General features: G+C 39.7%; 1 protein-coding gene across 1 annotated transcript; it reads left to right on the forward strand.

The window, feature by feature from the left end:
• The first annotated feature begins 413 nt into the window (after positions 1–413).
• On the forward strand, positions 414–21354 carry LOC140947343 (phospholipid-transporting ATPase VD-like). The gene is made up of 18 exons (XM_073396411.1): positions 414–922; positions 3197–3398; positions 4166–4254; positions 5987–6093; positions 6919–7050; positions 8242–8381; positions 9566–9821; positions 10515–10579; positions 11634–12506; positions 13162–13392; positions 14210–14290; positions 15008–15262; positions 15779–16036; positions 16659–16859; positions 17800–17880; positions 18247–18351; positions 19056–19234; positions 19996–21354. The coding sequence occupies exons 1-18, from the start codon at positions 546–548 to the stop codon at positions 20132–20134; spliced, it is 3771 nt and encodes a 1256-aa protein (XP_073252512.1). The 5' UTR covers positions 414–545; the 3' UTR covers positions 20135–21354.
• Positions 21355–21356: the final 2 nt, after the last annotated feature.

Below are 21356 nucleotides of genomic sequence, written 5' to 3' on the forward strand. Positions count from 1 at the left end.
TCCCCAGTTGTAGATCAATACTCCAGTAATTATTGCCGGTAACTGGTAAGGCAACTGCCACTTTACTCGTCGCACAAAATTGGCGAGACTCTTGGTAAACCCAGCGAAAGCACGCTGCTCAAATGGAGACAAGGAATAGGTAATAATATTCTTGGACCATCCAATCGCACCCCATTTTCTTCCCATCTTGAACCAGAAACTCCAAAAAGACGGAGAAATCGTCAAAAGTTGGAATACCAACAATATGGCGTCTGCTGGAACCGGTATTTGTGAGGAGCGCGAAGGGTCATGGTATTGAAGGTATCTTCGGAAGATCTCTCCGAGTTTCTACGACGATTTAACGATCTCGTCCGGAAAGGGTTGATTGCGGGCTCAGGGTGACGGAAGTTTTGAGAATTTTCGTGACCCGCGATTTTCCGCTTTGGTGGAAGGTACTTTGCATCAGCAAACCTTGATACATTTATTTCGATTTGGCCCCGTGCAACTGAACACGTATATGAATATCTTACCAAGCTTTCTTATGCCGTCAAATTGCTCGTTTTGTTATGGAAGAGAGAGGCACAAGCGAGCGAAAGGAACGCTATAGGCTTGTTGTTCCAAAACATGCTCAAACTAAAGATCGTCTTCGCGACCCTCATTCCAAACACAACCGCAGCAACGCAATCAAGACTACAAAATATTCAATATGGTCTTTTCTTCCCAAGAACTTATTCGAGCAGTTTCATCGCTTCGCGAACATTTACTTTTTGGTCATAGTTATTTTAAATTTAATCCCAGAAATAAATGCATTTGGGAAATACATCGCTATGGCGCCTTTGATTTTCGTGTTGTCAGTGACCGCAATCAAAGATTTGTTTGAAGATCGCAGACGTTACAGATCAGATAAAGCAGTGAACAACAGTACTTGCAATGTTTTCAACAGGTAAGAATTTTCTCGTTAAACTTATTTTATAAATATATCTAATAGGTGTAAATTTTCTGGGCTTTCATTTTTTTGTGTCCAGCTATTAACCTTAACTTTATTATATTCATATTTAAAATTATATTTACTTTATCATTGGTCAACGTGTAATTTTCATACAGTAGTCGATGAGTCTTGGGCTTAAAAGCTCTCAAGTTCTCCTAAGGGCTTAATAGTAATGAAGTTTGTTAAAATTGTTCAACAGTCAATTAAAAGATGTTAAAGTTGATTCAATTTGAGCTTTACTTTTGCTTTCATTTTTACTCCCTGAGTTCAAATGTTATTTTTTTGTCCTTGCAAATCATTGTCTTGCATTTAATACCTTACTGAGAAAGAAAGTAAAATAAAATTGAACCAAAGATAAAATTCACCCTCAACAGATACATGAATGGGTAAAGGTAATCTAGTTATTGTATATTTTATTATTTGGTAAACCTCTATTCTACATTGTGGCAGACAAAACCATTTCATCCAGGAGTAGATAAATTTGCAACAATTCATTTGCCTGTTTGAATTTTTTAATGCTTTTAAGTTTAAAAAAAAATGAAAAAAAAAATTCCACAGACAAATGGGACAGCTATAGGGGCTTGCTGCAAATGACCAGATCTTAAAGCGTCTTTCCTCATTTATAGAATTTAAAATTTGCAGTTACAGTGTGAAAAATGCATGACTAATAATCAAGAAAGCCTGTGTGCAGATACCATCTATATTCTTGCAGCATAAAGCAAACAGATGTTGTCTGTATGCAGACCCTTGGGAATAACATTAAACATTAGTTTTTTTAAATTTATTTGTCATATAAGTTACATTTCATCCACTGTACATCTACACTGTACTAACTACATGACATGAAATGGTATGCACAACCCTCACAGAACATGTGTACCCTGTGTAAGAATTGTTGTTATTATTATTGTTTAGTAATCTTTTATTTATAACTTTAATATTCAATTTTTGCAGACGGGAAGGGGGACACAAATTCAAAGAACTTTTGGCTTTATTAAATAAGAATAAATCTACTGTTGAAAAGAGGTTTTTCCTTTAGACTTTATGTGTGGATAGTTAATGTGAATGAAGGAATTTGTCTTATTTCCCATCTATCAATCTTTTGCAACCATTACTTGATGACGTGACATAAAATAATGTCACTTTTTCCTGAAGTATTAGCCCTTCATAATATAATGGCCCAATATTCATTCACCAGCTGTTTTATTTACAGGATATACGCAGCCACTTCACTTTACTCTGTTAACAATACTTTCCTTTCCCAGCCACTGGACTAGCTTTCACTAATAGTTAGCAATGTATCCTTACCAAAAGATTCCTACAGTTTGTAATATTTAGTGAACCTAGAGGGTATTATATTTGTTTGTCAGAATAAAAATGGCAAGAGTAATTATTATCTTAAGAGTTGCCATTAACGATGATAACATGTATTTGTCAACTTGAATCCCTTACTTTCAAGTTGTAACTTTCTATTTTGTGTTAAATTAAGGAGACTTTTATTTCAATCAGAAATTTGTGTGATTGGCATATGAAAATTATTCTATAGTGATATTGTATGATGACAAGACAGAAAGATTCCAATGTCATTATTTCCTCACAGTCATATTGGCCTTTCAGAAAATCATGGCCCAATATCCACATCCATTGCATTAATACTGCTTTACTAACATGAACATTAACACGACTTTATGTATCTGTTAAGTGTATTTTCTTTGATTTGTTTGGTTAAAACTTTAACATTCAAGTGTCATGTGGTTGTGAAAGGACAGCTTAGCTAGTTTATTGTCGTTGTCTAATTTAAGATTCCCATTTAAGTCACTAGTAGTCTATTTGCTGGTTAATGTACCCAGCTAATAATATACCCCTTTGAAGACCTCACACACTCTCCTGTCCCCATCTCTCCCTTCAAATTGCTGCTATCTGTTAGCTGGGACCAGGAGATGTGTGTAAGCTAAAACTTACATGATGCAATCAACTTACAAATAATAATTTTATTGAGTGACATTAACATTTTACAGTATTTGACTTTTTTTTCTTTGCCTCTCCTTTTCATATTTTTTTCCTTTTTACTTTGCATTTTTTAGCCTAACCAATTGCTTCAATGTTACAAAACTTGAAACTATAGAAAACTGTTTGTATCTTAGTTTTTTTTCCTTTCTCAATCAGATACAAGTCATTGTCATAATTTGATACAAGTCATAATTTGTCATTGTGTTTTATCACTTTCAGTGAGACACATGAATACCAGAAGACAGCATGGAAGAAGGTAGTAGTTGGTGATTTCATCAAGCTGCAGAGTGATGAGATCATCCCTGCTGACTTGCTGTTGTTAAACTCAAGTGATGCTAACTCTATATGCCACATTGAAACAGCCAATCTTGATGGAGAAACCAATCTTAAACAGAGAGAAGTCGTCAAAGGGTTAAATTTAGTAAGTCAACTGACATGTACCACAGCTGTGGTCATATTTAAATCTGCAGTGCTGCAGAAAGTTTGGGGGACAGGGGCCGGTGGGGGAATCTTTGCTTTGAACTCCCCCAACTGACCCCTATATAAGGATATTGAGCTTCCATGGGTATAAATGGATGGTGTTTTATGGTCCAAGTGTTATAAAGGCTTTCTGGATCTGCACATTTAATGTCCAACCTATGAATCAGACTGTACAATGTTAGGGAGGTTTCAAAACATTACATGGGCCCTTAAAGACAAACATTAAAATCCATTTTTATTAATGATATGCATACTAAGGTAATGTAAAAGGCTTTTCTGTCAATTTCCTTTTGTTTCATTGACCTTTTCTGCTGCGTACTTGGTCTGAGGCAGAGGAAAAACCCTCCTTTAAATTCTTCCTGTCAAACCACGTACATAATAACTCTGAAAATCACTTTGCTGATCCCTCCTGATTTTGAGCTAATATTATTCCATATGTCATTAACTTATAATATAAAAGTAGTTTAATGTTTGGCAAGTTTATTCATTCCATGCATGGTCATAGCTTTTATAACTCCTTATTTCAGAGCAGTCTTAAATTCTTGCCAAATAGTTTCAGTGTAATTAAAAAAACTTAATCTGATTGTAAAAATGGCTTTAGAAGTTTCCGTCATAAGCATCCTGACAAGCAGTCTGAGTTTACTTAATTATCCTATGCAACATCACTGTTTGAATGCTTTCCATACACTGCTGTCTTTGTTTTGACAGGATAATTCCAGATTTTTGCCAGGAGAATTCCCCTATGAACTAAAGTGCGCTGAGCCTGATCATCACATACACAGGTTCCATGGCACATTGTAAGTAAACCTATTCAGTAGGGTAAATGTAGTTCTAGACAGGACTGTTTTTGACAGTGACTGACGGTTTGACAACCAGTGCGGTAGTCATCTTTAGAGTCAAAGTTAGTTGTATTGCCTCATGCCTGGTCAGTTGATGGGATTGTTATCATCCTGTGATTGGTCTATTAAGTCGCAATGTTGTTGGTCATCTGTCAGTTAAGCCGTGATGTTATTGGCTATGAAGACTTGTAATGTCATTGATGCATTTTGATCTGTCTATGTCACAGTTAAACAGTCATTTATTGTTAGTCAAATTGTTGGCTGTCCAGTCATTTTCTCCTAGTTAGATCTGGTTGGTTCTGTCAAAAAAAGGTTTGTTTGGCACTGGTAACTGTTGACTAAGATTTAGTGGCATTTGTCCTAAGTTAGTAAACCAGCTTTCTAAACTGAGTCATTGATTACGTAATACATGTCACAGAATCCCAGTTGATTTCATGCTTCATCTGTAAATGGTGTTCAGCAACGTGATAGTCGACATCACCATTTCTTGTTGTTCATTTGTGTTCAATCAGTCATGTGCTAAGATTTCTTCTGGTTTCACCAATGTAAGTGGCCTGCCAGTCGCAGCATTTGATCTTGTATACTGCTTCCTGTCTGTCCTCCAGTTTGTCTTAATAATATTGTCCTTGACATTAGTAAGTAGTAGTGTAAAGTGGTTATCGGTTGGTGTGCAATGTGTATATTGTAAAGTTGTGGTATGCGTGTGTAATGCAGGCAAAATTTTGGCAGAGGAGCTGCTAGCCATGAGGAGAATGGGGAGGTGCTCGCTTCTTGCAGCTAAGGTGCAGAAAAACAATTCTGCCAGCTACATAGGCTATTATTAGTGTCAGGTATCGTGGAGGGGAGAGAGGTAAGAGTCATGCTCTGTAAACACTTGAATGAATTGTTTAACACTATGACTATAAAAGCCTCCATCCAGAGTTTGTAGGTGTATATTGGACCTGGTAACTAGTGAATTAGTGCACTAACTTGCATAACTCTAGCAAGCTAGTTTTTATCTTTCTTCCACCACTGGTTCAAAACCCATTTTATGGAAACCTCATCCAAGGTTACATGTACATTGTAAGTATATTAAGTGGCATAAAAGTCATTTCTGTCCAAAAAGCACTGCACAAGAAAGTAATCTCTGTATATATTGGCCAGCATAATATTAGGGGTGAGTATGACTGACTAGAGGGGATTATGCTCCACAAACTACTTGAAATGTATTATTTTGCCCATAGCATGCAAGCGGGGCCTCTGGGGCAGGGTAGTAACGGGAGAGAGAGCTTGCAGTCACATCTCAGGAATTTGAATTCTGCCTCCAGTGCCCCCTGTGGCTCACTGTCGGCTGAGCTGTCAGATTTATGTCAAACAGTCAGGAATGGAAATGAGTGCTGAATGTAAACAAACATTGAAATGTTCCTGAAAAATAAATTTCTCTCGATCAAACGAAGCCCGGAAAGCACAACTGCAGAGCTAGGGAACAACAGAAAATCATTGAGTTCTCTCTCCTTCTCCTCCCCTGACCCCAAAGCCCCTCAGGGGTACCCCATGGCCCCCCTCACAGAGCTTGCTTGCAGGCTAATTACGTTGTTAAGTCTTGACAGGTTTGGTAATTAAACATTAAAGGAAAGAAGACCAATCTCGTCAATAAAGTAACTGCATGCTTCTTGAATATTGACTTTTCTATACTCTGTCTTTATGTCAGGATTCATGACAATGGAAGGGAGATTTCGGTTGGCAAGAACAATTTACTCTTGCGTGGTTGTGTCATTCGCAACACTGACTGGGTGGAGGGAATGGTTGTCTATGCAGGTCAGTTTCCAAATTAAATGATAGGAAGAGTTTGTTCATGTTCATGTGATGACTAATCTTTCATGGTTTGTGAAAGTTGAATCTAGTTAGTGTTACGAACTTCAGCTGTCTAACCTAAAAATTGGCCTACACAGGCCATATAAAAAGCAATTCTCAGATGCCTCAACATGTCCTTTGGTACAGCTGTACATTGCAGATAAATTGAATCCCAATTTCTCTAACCCTTGATTTTTCAAAATTCCTGATAATTCAGACCAAACATAACTTCCCTTTACCAGTCAAACACATTAATTTTACCCCTGGGGTTTTCAATATGACCTCTCGATAATTCAAACCAGTTTGCTTTTCTCAAGGTTGTTCCAAAAATCGAGATTCCACTCTAGATGGCCGCTTCACCCAATGTAATCCAGATTGTTATGTAATCCAGATTCCCCAAATCCGGGAAATTCCAGAGACTCCGGGAAAATTTTGCTTGTGGAATCCAGACTTCGGAAAAATTTTGCTTGTTGAATCCAGAATCCTGGGCTTTGGAATCTGAAATCTTGCTCAAAGAATCCGAAATCTGAGTTCCACTGACCAAAAACTGGAATCCGGTACCTGGAATCCCCAATCCACGGTGTGGAATCGAGAATCCAAGACTGTCATGGGCTCCCTGGATTGCCTTACACATGGCGAGCTACTTGAGTCTGGGTGTTGTTTAGTTGATTGTCTGCGCCATCCTTCTCTTTCAGTCACAGCTTCTGCCTGCTAAAATGTTCTTGAATGTAATGTACATTCACTTGACCGGTAACTACATGTAATATAATACATTTCATTATATTCCAGGCCATGACACAAAAGCTCTCAAGAATAACAGTGGTCCACGATACAAACGCAGTAAGGTTGAAAGAGACCTCAACATGGATGTTATTGCTTGTGTCGTCATCCTCTTTGTTCTTTGCTTTCTTGGCGCAGTCGGTAAATATTTCATTTCTATTTAAACGAAAACAAAAAAAACAGTGCCAGTAATACACTTTTAGATTTAATGATACGGACAATCCATAATGCAGACAAAAAAGGTTTAGAGCTTAGGGCTTTTGGTACAGCTTAATTTGGCTATTTTGAGCTGGGTTAGTGTTTCGTTGAATAGCCTTTATTCACGTTTACGTCAAACGAGCAGATTTCTCCACCAAGCCTCATTTTTAAATTGCAAAGTTGCAAAAGTTTTACATGAATGAATTCCCAAAGGCTTATAGTATTGTTCTGTCTTCTGTTTTCTTTAAACAATGAATGTATGCATAATTAATTTATGGGGTTATACGGAAATCTTGGACATAAAGCTTCCGAGACTATTAGGCCGTTAGATAAGAAAAAAATAACCTCCGGAATACGGGGTATTACAAATGAGGCTTGGTGGTGAAATTTGCTCATCTTACGTAATCATGCATAAGAGTCATTGTGCTGTCATGTGGGACTGCCTTGGGGAATAATCGTTTCGTTCTCGACCTCGAAATGGCCAATGGAAGAAGTACATGTAATAGCAGCCCCCAATACGAAAACAGTCTCACACTGTAAGGGGTGTGTTAAGTTTTGTATCTTTGGGTGCGTTCGATTGATATTATTCCGGAATAAGAAGGCGCAAAAGTTTTGTAGCAAATCTCTTGTACCGGTTTTTTCGCTACTTAAACACTACATACACCGGAATATTTTATTTCAAGCAGATTTTTAACTTTTGAATGACAAAATAAGGACGCTTAAAGATCGATCGATTGGGCTGAACTTGAGTTTTTGTAGAAATATTCTGTTCGTGTAATTTCTGTGGCAGTTATTATCGCTGTTGTTTAACGATGCGTATTTCATTTAGCCTTTTTTGTGCCTTGAAAAAGAAGGACTATATTTTAATTTCGGCATACTGTAATACAGAGTTTTTGAGCCTGTCTTGAGATTAACTGTCTGGTTAAATGAAGGCCCAAGCATTTTCAATTTCGGACTCGTTGTTTGAACTGGGACTCAACGGTTCTGGCCTGGGTCTCATGATTTTTCACACTGGTATCAAAACTTTTGCGTATTCTTAATTCCTTACTACGGACAATTGAACGCACGTACCCTGAAAGCGGTTAAAGGTTGTAAGCTTTGACGGATCTATCTTTATGCTGGTTTATCTTTCAGGGTGTGGTGTCTGGACGAACAACAACGATTTTTTCAACAGGCATTTCACTCCTGGCTCTGAAGGTCCTGATGAACCATTTGTAAGGGGACCATTAATGGAGGCATTCCTCAGATTCTGGACTTTTATTATCATTTTACAGGTTTGTACTGATTCAAAAATATTTTTAATATAGACCTTTCATTTTCTGGTCCAGTGAGTACACAGAATGAAATGCAGTTTCAGGCTAGCGTTTGACAAACTCAATGAAGTCACTTGGGCGTGGCCGAAGAGAGAACTACAGCAAGGATGTATTATTTGATACCTTAAACGGGGTCAACTCTATGCTGAAGTCATTTTTTTGTGCCTTTATATTCACTAAATGCTCATGTAGAGTTATGGTGAAGATGTTAAGTGAATTTTAGCAGATAGCGCTAACCGTAATATTTTTTTTGGTGATTTTTGCGGGCATTTCATTTGAACTTGAAAATGTTGCCCCAACTTTTTCAAGTTTCTATCCATGTGCTCGCCATCCGTAGCAACAGACGACAGGAAACAGTTTTAGGGCGTACGATTTCAAAATATAGTCTTGAATAACAAAACTGTACCATTATTCTTTATTCTGTTGATGCGACGACACATCTTGACATTTTAAAAAGATAGCAAATAGCATGACATATCCCCCCCTCCCCCATCCTTAAGTATTTTCAATACAATCCCGCTCTGTTTTGAGTTCTTTCGGTGTCGTGTTGATGGGCAAAGTTAATTTTCATGTAAAGCGATCAGCATTGCCGGCAGCATTCTGCTTGCAGAATTTAAAATTTCTTCTTGTTATTTTTGCTGATCAGGTTTTTATATTTCCTACGTTCTTTGGCGTATTCGTTGGTGGTCCTTTGCAGTCCTCTTTGGTTGATGTTTGTATTTCCAATAGTCCAGTTTTCGAATTCGTCGTGGCCGCTGAGTAGAAGTACTGAACCATATTCACACATGAATTCCAGTCAGAAGAAGACCTGTGTACAACTGTGTGTGTTGTTTTAAAGTCAAATTCAGGCACCTTCTCGCCGGTACTTGTGAATTTTTTACTTTAGTTCTAGGCTAACCTTGTATAGGTGGTTTTCATGCGATCTCGGGAGACACAAATAACAATGGTGAAATGAACAAATGCTGGTGGACAAACAAAGCGAGCTAATAAGCGATCTTTTGTTTACCGTCCACCAGCATGGCGGCGATGGCGTATAAGTGTATAAGCCTATAAGTGAGCCTTCAGTGCTTCTATTAAGCGGCCGCGACGAGTTCGAAACTGGACCATCAACTATGATTTTATTTGAGTATTTTCTTGTTCATTAGGTCTTGATACCCATATCTCTGTATGTATCCATGGAAGTTGTCAAGTTATTCCAGGTTTATTTCATCTCTAATGATCTGGAGCTCTATTATGCTGAAATGGATCAACCCATCCTTTGCCGCGCATTGAATATTAATGAAGATCTAGGGCAAATCAAATACGTCTTCTCAGACAAGACAGGAACTTTAACAGAAAACAAAATGGTGTTTAAGAGGTGCACTATCGGTGGGCGAAACTTTGACCACAAGGATAAATTTGGTACGTAACGTAATGTAAGGTGTGGAATTTCAGTTGCCTGGTCGGCTGCCTGGTCCCAGTACGGCGTCTTCCCAGGCCTTCTCGGTCAATGCATTTCGTTGACGTATCCGAGTGACCCGAAACGCATCGGCCGCGCGCAATAATGAGGCCTAGGAACTAGGCAAGAATTTCGGTACGTCATATACCAGATGAAACCGATGATAAAACACGAGTTTCCCCAGTGATGTTTAAATATCCCTTCGTAAAACTAGTCTTCCTATATTGGTGGTTACTTAACCGATTAGGAACGGAAAGCCGTTCTTAATCAAATTGAGTCTATATATGTAACACAGTGCAACACTTTGCAAAGTTGATTATTGAGTAACAAGGTCTTAAAATGTTTTTCGCATCGCCATTGCACGCCGTTTTAGCTTGTTATAGGGCCTTAAGTTATAAACAAAAAGGGCGTACATTATTCAGTGACTATTTTCGCAATGAGTTGTCCTTATGATTATTCAGTGAATTTCCTACAATTGGTCCTGCTTGAGATTTTCTCAGATCAGGGTCCCTAACTTGCTGCTAAGATAATTGTAACTTACCAAGAAAGGTGAATGCTTCAAACTTCAGCTACTCAGTGAAAACGTCTCTCTCTGTGTGTTTGCGGTTTGCTTCTTTTACTACTTGTAAACGTTTTGGCATCATTTTTGTCTCTAGGTGCAGACACTGTAGACTCATCAGCCGCTGATCAAATGTACCAGCAAATTTCCGAGGAACCAAAGGTAAAAAAGCTTTATCTCAGAGGCAGTGTACAACAATAACAGAATTCTCAGTTCTTAGCCTACGCTCACACGGCACTGGTCGAATTTTCGACTAGTTTAGCTTGCGTTTTGGTTTTCCGTAGGAAAACTAAGGTTTAACCGTTTAAAGTTCAGATTTCAAGGCAATATGAAGTATTGACCTTGTCTCCTTGAGAAACCAGCAAGTTCACTTAGATAGAAATAAGTTAGGAAAGAGCAGAAATAAAGTACAACTGTTGTTGTGTTTCGCTCTCTTTCGTAACCAATCAAAACTAACATTAAAACCAATCTTACCCTGGGGCCCGGTTTCTCGAAAGGCCCGGAAACTTTTCGGGCCCGAGTGCAAATTTTAAAATCAAAACTTGTTGAATAGTAGCACTGCACAGTTCCTAGCTCACAAACCAGTCCATTTTGCTTCGTTAACTGATGGTTTCATTGTATTATTGTCAAAATTATTGAAAGTGTGATACAGCAAACACAAAAAAGCTTTCCGGGCCTATTAGCTACCGGGACTTTCGAGAAACAGCCCCCTGCACGCATCCGTTTCTTACGCTTTGCGTATGCTTCATGCATTTGCTCGAATTTTAATTGGCTCCTTAGCCTGCGTAAAAGGCTCTTCGAAAGAGGAAGAAGATTAGGAAGAAGGGAAAAAAGGAGGGGGATTGGGGCGAGAGGGTTAGGGACGCCTGCTATAATAACTACCTTTGTTCACTTCTGCGGACGCTGGCGTCCGCAAATTCCTAATTGGTTCCCTTCCCTTTTCCCTTTCGTGCTTTTTTCCTCGCCCCTCCCTTTTTTGCGCCTGCCACGCAGGCTACTGACTCCTTAGTTTGCCTGCATCATTTATGATTGTCTAGAGTTAGAGTACTTGTTTACGCGCGTAGTTTTATGGGAAGGATGCCTTACACTTGTCTTGCAATCGTATCTTGTCTGTGACGTGTCTATGTCTGTTTTCGGGCGACAAACATTCTTGAGGCAAAAAATCCGTACTGCTCTTCAAGATGTAGTGGTTGAGTGCTGTTTTCCTTCTTTGTAGGGAGAAGAAATCTACTGGGATAAAGAGCTAGCAGCTGCAATAGACTCAACCAGCAGAGTTGGGTATTACTGTGGACCAGAAAGCTCATATCTTAAAGAGTTCTTCATTCTCCTTGCCATCTGCAATACCGTAGTCGTGTCAACGGGAAGATCAGACACAGAAAACAACCCAAATTCACCAGAACTGACTACAGATAACACAGATTTACCTAGTACTCCTGATAAAAATCATGTTCCTTTAGATCTAGGAGAGTCTGGCTCTCTAACCAATTATTTAAGTCCTGACTATGGTTCAACGCGTTCAGGTTCAAGTAACGCAATCTCGGGGTGGGATAATCTGGGAGTGACAGCAACACCAGTTAAACCGTCCCTAGAGAGTATATCAAAGAGACTGAAGAGTTGTTCGTCCTTGATAGAATCTGCGGACGAAGGTGCGCTCAACGCCGCCAACCGTGAAATCATTTACGAGGCCGAATCACCTGACGAGGCAGCGCTCGTGAAAGCGGCTCGTTTATACGGCTATGTGCTTCTTTCGCGTAGTCCAGAGAAGGTGACGTTGTTTATACCAGGAGAGGGCGAAGTCACATATGAAGTGCTTCACGTGCTTCAGTTTGACTCTTCACGTAAGCGGATGTCAGTTGTCGTCCGTCGTCAAGATGATAGTAGTATTATAATGTACTGTAAGGGAGCGGACTCGGCCGTTCTGCCAAAACTGGAGCGAGCCAGTGAGCAGTTTGTGCCTGATGATGTCGATGCGGGCGATGGAGGAGGGAGTGCCAGACCAGGCATCAGGGGCTCGTTAGTAGAAGAAACTGTAAAACATTTGGATCTTTATGCCAGAGATGGGCTCAGGACATTGTGTATGGCAAGAAGGGTAAGTAATGTTCTGTGTGAGCGAGCAAAACACAACGGAATACCAAGCGCAGTTTTTTTTAATTATAAATGATTGCTGAAGTTAAGAAATACAGATGATGTAAACGGGTTGCTAGTCACTTTTTCTCAAAGAACTTAAAAGTTGTTTAATGATTTAACTCTTTCAGTTAAGGTACGAAATTCATGAAATTTCTATAGACTTTTCCCCTTTCCGTTGTTCTTGCTTCAAGAGTTAAGAAATACTGATGATGTAGAAGGGTTGTTAGTCACTTTTTCCCAACGAACTTCTAAAGTTGTGTAATGATTAAACTTTTTTCAGTTAAGGTACGAAATTCATGAAATTTCTATAGGATCTGCAGACGCAGGCCACACCGAACACATAAAGGAGCAGAAACTTCATTCGCATTCACTCAGGACCCCAACAAACATTTTATCAATGAGATCTGGCTCTTGATGGACTAAAAAAATTAGTTAGATATTCCTAGCTTTTTTAAACGAAAGAGCGACGTTTCTTAAATTTTGTATCAACAAATAACATTTAAAAATGGGCTTAGGTGTGAGTTGTTTCGCCACAGTTTTGAATCGTTTCCTTTTTGGACTGTTTATTTAAATGCTGTGAAGAGGTTGATTGGACACAAATCTCTGTCTGTTTTCAGCATTTATCGGACAGCGACTATGAAGAGTGGCTAGAACAGCACCGACAAGCGGAAACAGCGCTTCACGATAGAGAAAGATTGTTGCACCAGTCAGCCCATAAACTGGAGTGTAAAATGGAGCTGGTAGGTGCTACTGGTATTGAGGATCGTTTGCAAGATGGTGTTCCGGAGACCATTGCTAGGCTACGCGAGGGAGGCCTGAAAGTGTGGGTCCTTACTGGAGACAAACAGGTAGAAATTTAAGCTTAGATCATTGCTAAGTGTAGGGGTCGTGAGAACATTATTGGGTTACGCGAGAGACGCCTTGAAGTGCAGGGCCCAATTGTTTGAAGGCTGATTGGCGCTAAACCCGGTGTAAAATTTAATCTGGGCTTATTTTTCTTGTATTCAAAAGCATTTTCTTTGTTAATTTTCTCTGTTATTTTCAGAGCTTCCAATCATCAACTTGTAGACAAAAAGAATTAAAACTGAAATGCTTTTTAAGCTTTCAAATGTGAATTCAAATCTCGCACTAACCCTGGGTCGTCTTAACCCAGCTTTGAACAACTCGGCCCACTTCTTTACGAACGAGAAACAGATAGGGTCTCTTGTCTTGATATCATTCATTACTTGGCGACAGAACTTTGACAGGTTACACGATGGAGGCCTGAATCTGTAGGATTAGTATAGAAACAGTATACAGAAACAGTAGGTCCATAGTGTTTACAGTAATGAAACTACTTGGCCTTGTTCCTTCCAAAAAGAAACTGTTTTGTTTTAGAAGACCGGATTTCACACTTGCAATCGCACAATTAAAGAGATCCGACAGTAGGGTCGGTCCCAGAGACTAAACCTATACACACAGTAGCCTTCAAACTGAAGCAGCCTACCCTTCACCAAAAATTAGTCCAAACGGGAATACCGTAAATACGTAAATTGTTATTTACCGGACAGCCTGCCCGTAAGTAATTACAAAGACATTTTAGAACTGCAGTTATACTATAGCATTACGTCCTGCGTTCGATGCGTTATGTTTTCACTTATCCATGCCCACATTTGTCCTTATTAGGAAACAGCAGTCAATATTGCTTACTCCTGTAAGCTGTTGGACAACAACATGCAGAAGGTGATACTGAACGCGAAATCCAAGGTATGTCTTGTACGTAGCGTGTACTTCCGGCGCAAGGTTTTTTTGCTTGTCAGTTGGACATGTATACTGTAAACTGCTGCTTATAAGCCCAGAAAACATCTTCGTATGGGGTATTAGGAGAGCGTATAAGCGGAGGGGCTTTTAGAAAAAGTGCTTCGAAACAAGCCAAGCAACGGTGATCCGCAAAATTCGTTTTGAAAGTAGTATTATAAACAAATAATAGCATGACTTGTACGTGATATTTCGCATAAATACCACTCGTGATATTTCAAATTTTTTTCAAATTTCACTCGCCTAACGGCTCGTGAAATTACGTAAAACAATTTTTGAAATATCACTTGCTGTATTTATGCCAAATATCACTACAAATCATGCTATTACCTATACTAATGCCGTAGTTTTTAATTAAGCTTCAAAAAGTCATAATCAATCGAATTTATTTCAATACATTTGGAGTGGGGTTTATATTGGGTCCCGGTTGTGGGGGGGGGGGGGGGGGGGGGGGGGCTTAAAATCGGATTATTTTTTTGTTTACTGATAGGTGGGCCTATAACTGGGGGCGCCGGTTTTAAGTGGGTGGGGGGAGGGGGAACCTATAAGCCGCAGGTTAAGGTACCTGGTACATTTACATACGGCACAGTTATCATGTGATTATCTATACGTCGTTCTACTTCTAGCACCTTACATTTCCTTGTTTTATTCTTCTTTCGAGCTTAGGGTGAATGCGAAAATCAAATCACCTCTTGGCTAGGCCACCTTCAATCCGAAGTTCTTAGCATAAGTAGCGACAATTCCTCCAATACTGTGTCAGGACATATTAGTTCACCGACGACGAACAGTCAGCCTTTAGGTGTAGTGATTGATGGACGGACATTGATGTATGCATTAGAGGATCCTTTGAATGAGAAGTTCTTGGATTTAGCACGGCGCTGTCAGGTTGTTCTGTGTTGTAGGGCCACACCCTCACAGAAGGTGAGTTTGAAAACAGTTTTAGCTGTTATTAAATCAGATGTTGACCTCACTTCGTAACTTTTTTTTTGATCATGGTTATCTTTTATCAATTGTTCGTCAACTCTTCAACCAATTCGGAGTTTCGGTTTGAATGTGAATGACAATCTGCGACTACACAGACTACTGTTTAGGACAAAGAACTACGATGGTAGCACTTTTGCACGACTGCCCTTTGGAACAATCCTCCTTTCACTTTTTATTATCCTGAATTTTTGTAATTTCCTTACTAAATTTTTAGACTCGCCCCCAGCTTTCTGTAACCCCGCCCCCTACTTCCGCCGCTGTGTGTGTTACAAAGACGAATGAGGACGAGTCACGCGAAACGACGTGACTCTCGTCACGTAAATGTGCCAACTTCTATTATCTTCCGACGTTTACCCAAAGGACTCGTAGTTACTAGTGTAACTAATCTCTTCCCTCCCCAGAAAAAAAGTAAGAGAAATTTTCACTTGCATCTAATTAATCAATCTCTATCAGTCTGCAGTCGTTCAGCTCGTCAGAAGTGGTCTGAAGACAATGACTTTAGCCATTGGTGACGGAGCTAATGACGTAAGCATGATTCAAACGGCTGACGTAGGCATTGGTATTTCTGGGCAAGAGGGTATGCAGGCAGTCATGGCAAGCGACTTCGCTATTGGTCGATTTAAATTCCTATCTCGTCTCCTATTGGTTCATGGGCATTGGTGCTATGACCGCATCACCAAGATGTTCTTGTATTTCTTCTTCAAAAATGCGGTAAGTGATTATTATAACCTAAGCAATAATGAAACAGTTTATTGTGCAACCATCCTTCGAGTAAGCCTCTTTTTGTCTTTTTCAAGGGGAGAAGAATCGCCTTTGAAAATCCTTTGAAATCGTCGCAGCTCGAACTTCTGGACTAGTCAATCTTGTGTTCTCTCGTTAATATGGCTGTTACCCCTGGTTACGAGAGATTTGTAAACCGATGGTCGTAACTGAACCCGCTGTACCAATCACACGGCTATTAGGTCTGGCTTCGAAACTGAATCCTAGCAACGTGCAGCTCATGCCCAAAAAGCTTACATCATTCAAGCATTAATTCAAGCAGTTTCAAGCAGACTCTTTCTGAAGTAAGCCAATAGAAAGGCTCTGCAGAGAGGGTGTTCTGCAACGAAACCGAGAGGAAATGGTCTTAACCCTTTCACTCATATGCAAACACGTGCCCTCGGTTGTAAAAACTGTATATTGCGCTGTCAGCGGTGTAAATCACTATGCAGTGGATAAGTGTTAGGGAAACTAACGGCGTTGTCCACTGGATATGGATTTATCCAGGGGATAGTGGTAGAAATGGTTACTCGTTAGTCATAAGTTACCAAGTATTTTGTTGTTTGCCTTTCAGATGTTTGTATTAGTTTTGTTCTGGTTTCAACTGTACAATGGCTTCTCAGGCTCGAACGCTATTGATGACATCTCTCTCATTTTCTTCAACCTTCTGTTCACCTCCGTGCCCCCTGTCATCTGCGCGATACTTGATAAAGATGTCCCTGATCCTATACTCACAGCAAATCCTGATCTTTATAAAACCGGACAGAATAGTAAGGTTGGTCAGTCTGTGTTACAATACGTTATCCGAGCTGTTAAAGGAGCTGTGTCACGAAATTTATGAAAATTCAAACATTCAGAACTGCCATCATATTGGGCGAAACATAAAAATAACTGCTCAAAACATTTGAACAAGGTATAAATAACACAGCCTAAACAAAAGAAGGCACAGATGGACAGATTCTAAGAAGACGGAAACGGATTAAATTGAGGTTTTTAAAACTTTTTAACCTAAACGTTTTTTATAGTTCATTCTTTTTGTCTGTTACGTTTGATATAATGCTTGGGAGACGTTTGTTTGACATGAGACAGTGATCTTGTCATTTGCCAGATGTTTTTGTTTGCTAAGGATAAGTTCCATTGCGAATAAGGACATGTAATTGGCAGTATTTTTAAAACTGATTACCTGGACAGCCGTAACACAACCCCTTTAACAAAATTACGCGTTGTTTGCTGCGCCCTAGGGAGTACTAAATATATTAGTCTTGATTTGCAGCTCTAGTTGAACGCCCGTGTATGATCCCATGTTGAACGCTGAACGTGAACTTTCAATTGCCTCGTACCCATACGTTTCTCTCGCCATTGTTTGGCGCTGGCAAAGAACGGCGGGACGGCCTTCCCATGATGGCTCGTACTTCGTTTGTTTCCAGTCGTTTGCTTTGATACGCGCGAGGCCTTTCAATGTATTAAACATTGTTCAATAAAAATTTGCCACTTTCGAACCTTTACAAGTATTCAAATTTTTTCATCGAATCAGTGGAATACTGTTAGCATTTATTAATTCAACAAGCTGCGATATCACTCACTGTTTGTTGAGCATTAGAGCTCGAACGATGTTCAGACTTTTATTATTCGCGTTTTATAGACTGAAAACCTAACTCTAGCTGTCTTTTGATGGGCACAGTCACAGTAATTAATGATTTTCCTTCTCTTTTTAGCTGTACTCAAGGAAGTGGTTTTGGTTGACCATTTTAGATGCCTTTTATGAAAGCTTGGTTGTGTTTTATGCTGCATTTTGGGTAAGGATTGTTGGTAGAGTCACAGGACGACTCTTTTGCGTTATAGTACACGCTACAAGTAACTTTTGCTATTACTAGGATAATCTTGTTCTGTTTCTTGTTCTTGTTCTGTTTTATCAAAACTCTGGTTAATGTAGTTAATGATTAGTCCAGTTTTTCAGAGCCTAATTTTTTCCTCAAAAAGATAACGGTGGATTAGCAAAAAAGACGAAATGGCGGGGGGCGTCATTTTCATCAATTTCGCAAGTTTTAGCTTTATAATGTTCGTTAACGTTTTTTTGACTATCAGAAAAGCTCTTTGACTTGAGCGAAATCCTAAGAGATTATGCTTTTTTATGCTTTTTCATTTTTTCTTTTTCGTTTAAGGTCTACAACGGTACCGCAGCAGATTTGCGAATGGTTGGAGTGACCCTTCACCAGAGTTCAGTCCTCGTCGCTAATTTGTATTTGGCCCTTATAACAGCACAGTGGGTGAGTGAATAGACTTGGCCAGGCTCTCAGTCAGTGCGGACGGGCGGATAAAGCGAGCGAACAATGAAATAGCGAACGAGAGAAAAATCGGCGGGAACAGTCCTCCGTCTCACTCCAGCCCCTACGCAAGTTTTGGGCACCTTTTTTCGATCCGCTTTCCTCACTATCTTGGAGCCTGGAACAGGCTAGTGAGTTAACTAGTGATAGTTCCCAACAAAGTCACTTCTTCTTTCTCGAACAAGTGTGAAGTGTGAATAAGGGCCTGGGAACGAGTTGTGTGTCGCCGGGAAGTTACGTCATGAGCTCACGTGAAAACTCATATGTGCGGGGAAGGCCTTGGCACTAGGAGGGGGATGGACCCGGCCCCTTACTGTAGCTGGGTGGTTTCAAACACCCATGAAAATGGTGCAGTCGTCCTGTATGTAAATCTTAGTGCGCGATATAGAAAAAAAATCTCAGCTAACTTCCAATTTTGAACTGACGCGTACACTGACCATATATGGAGAGCATGGTATAATGACTCATATACCATGATGGTTAAGCCAATCAAAACGCTAGAATTGCATTATCCAATGATTCACTTTTTAATAAAAAAAAACAAGACTAACAAACAAACATAAAAACTCGTTAGTGAATAAGGAAGATGAAGTAATCACAAAGGTCTTGAGCGTGAGAGCAAATCAAGTTAACTCGTTTCTTTGCAGACTTTCCTCCATCACCTGATTTTGTGGGGCAGCATAATTTTTTCTTTTTTGTGGTTCGCCTTATATGGTGCCATGGCAAACATCTTCTGGGATATGTACTACGTACCATTTGTTACCATGGCAACGGTGGAGTTCTGGTCCGTCTGTGCATTAAGTTCAGTGCTTGCTCTTCTTCCGAGGTATGTTAGTTTTTCTCCTTTTTGCATTTATTTTAAGGATATGCTCTCCTATGTTGGAACAGTGGAAGATAAACTCTTATACATTTGCTGTTTACAAAACATTGGTATTTTAAATTGCATTGGTCACCGTAAGGAGTGAAAAAGCGACTAATTCTCTGTTTACAGGCAGCTTGTAACGTCTTTTAATAAAGAGGTTAACCCTGCCATGGTTACGATCTGCCCGCAGATAACCCAAGCACAGCTCACTAATGATGGTCGCTGCCAGATATTTGATACCCTCCTAAAATTTCTTGTATATCCCACAGAATTAGGTTAAAGTCAAAGTTCTTGAGACTTCGCGTTCGGTTGTTTGCCCTCATCCCAGAAGACCATTTGTTTGCAGATTTGAAACATTATTGTCATAAATGCTATGCCCAACGCAGCGTTACATTTATCGAGTACTGTGAAGTTGGGACCTCTTGTATAGTATTGCCGTACCCCAGTTCTTCCCCTCTTCCGTGTCTCTTGTTCTCTCTGTCACGCAACGCCTGTGAGAGATGGTCCTTCTCTCCTCGGCGTTACGTCACAGACAGAGAAGGACCGGAGCTTATTAAGACTAACTGATACCTAACTGATACATCGGCTTTGTCTTTAAATTGGTCTGTTACAAAGGGTCAGTCTGTATTTCAAGGATTTCATTTTCACACTGAAGGTTCGATGTAGTTAAATATCGTCAGGTATGTGTAGGCGTTGTCAGTGAATATTTCATTTTTAATACTTAGGTTTGTAATAATGGCAACCCAACATACAATCTGGCCGACAGAAATCAACATCGCCCAGCTACAGTCAAAGCAGCGTAAAAGAGCAAGTCTCGTGGAGCAGATTCCAGACGAAACAGTTGGCGGGTCTGTGCTCTTGTAGGACGGTCTGAGGGTGGGGTGTCGGTACACTCAGTCCCTTCTCAATCTCGTTTCCAAAGCCTTGGTTACCATTGTCCAGCGTTACGAATCATTGGTGCTGACCAAAAGGATCACAGGGTCTAGGAACAACATTTTCCTCCCTGATTACTTTAGGATCATCGCCTTGACTCGGCCTTCTGCTCATTTAATTTGTGCCTCGAAATTATGAAAGGACGACATAAAGCAGGCATTTGTACGAGCTACTTAAAAGCCACAGTTTTATTTATTATTTTATATATTTTTTTACGGTCTTAGTCTTATATTAGAAGTTGAGTACTAAAGGTGATCAATCTTTTCCTTCGTGAAACCAGGCATGTAGTAAGAAGATAGATAAATTACTAAAAAAAGGAAAGAGACAATTTAAGGTGTTGGTCCGTGATGGACCGGTCACGATAATAGTGAGATCTTATGGTTGTTGACATTTTGGCGGGTAGGGGGTAGGATGGGGCAGTTACAGTGCCTTTGTCAATCCTACAATACATGTACAAAGGAGAATAATGCACGCTCATTTACTCGATATTGAAAGGAATGAGTATAGAACATGAAGATTTTAGCCTCATTTTTTTCAAGTTGCTTTTTTTCCTACTTTCCAGCCGTCTGTAGTCGAGGACAGCTTCTTTTTATAATTTCTTTAATAAGTTCTCTCTCCACGGGCTTGGAAGAAGAGAGACCCTGGGAATAAGGTCGATAACTTTTAAGCCCCAACAGGAGCCTGGCCCCAATATATACATGCAAATTCTCCACGCCAATCCCCATGTATACATTTCCTTAAAGAATATGTTATGAGAATTTTGACAAAAGATCCAGAAGAAGTACTTTCGTCTTTTAATAATTGGTCATCAATGTTTTAATTCTCCTAACCTATTCTCTTGATAATTTATTGATACAATTTGGAGAAAATTGATGTTGATCACTCTAAAAAGGGTAAAGAAAAGAGTAGCAGCTGTTTGGAAGCCGAAAGTCAATTGGTTTGCTACCCAAACCGGAAAACAGTGAAAAACAATGGTAAACATTAAATTACCATTGTCTAAAAGAACGAATCAGGAAAGACCTTAGGAGCAGCTCCTACATTACCGAGAAAAGATGAAGCAGAACGAATTAAGTAATGATCTGGGTAAGGTGGATAGCAATTTGTTTTGTTATGCGGCAACGGTGCTTTCCCCACATAGGAATGTTCTCGTTTT

Source organism: Porites lutea, chromosome 9, assembly GCF_958299795.1.
Source record: "Porites lutea chromosome 9, jaPorLute2.1, whole genome shotgun sequence".
In the NCBI taxonomy this organism is placed as follows: domain Eukaryota; kingdom Metazoa; phylum Cnidaria; class Anthozoa; order Scleractinia; family Poritidae; genus Porites; species Porites lutea.

What these genes read in the sequence shown, in the direction of transcription:
- LOC140947343 (XM_073396411.1), top strand. Translation starts at nt 546, where the DNA reads ATGGAAGAGAGAGGCACAAGCGAGCGAAAGGAACGCTATAGGCTTGTT. An exon ending in TCCTTACTGGAGACAAACAG is followed by an intron (nt 13,393 to 14,209) that starts GTAGAAATTTAA and finishes TGTCCTTATTAG; the next exon opens with GAAACAGCAGTCAATATTGC. An exon ending in CCCTTATAACAGCACAGTGG is followed by an intron (nt 18,352 to 19,055) that starts GTGAGTGAATAG and finishes GTTTCTTTGCAG; the next exon opens with ACTTTCCTCCATCACCTGAT.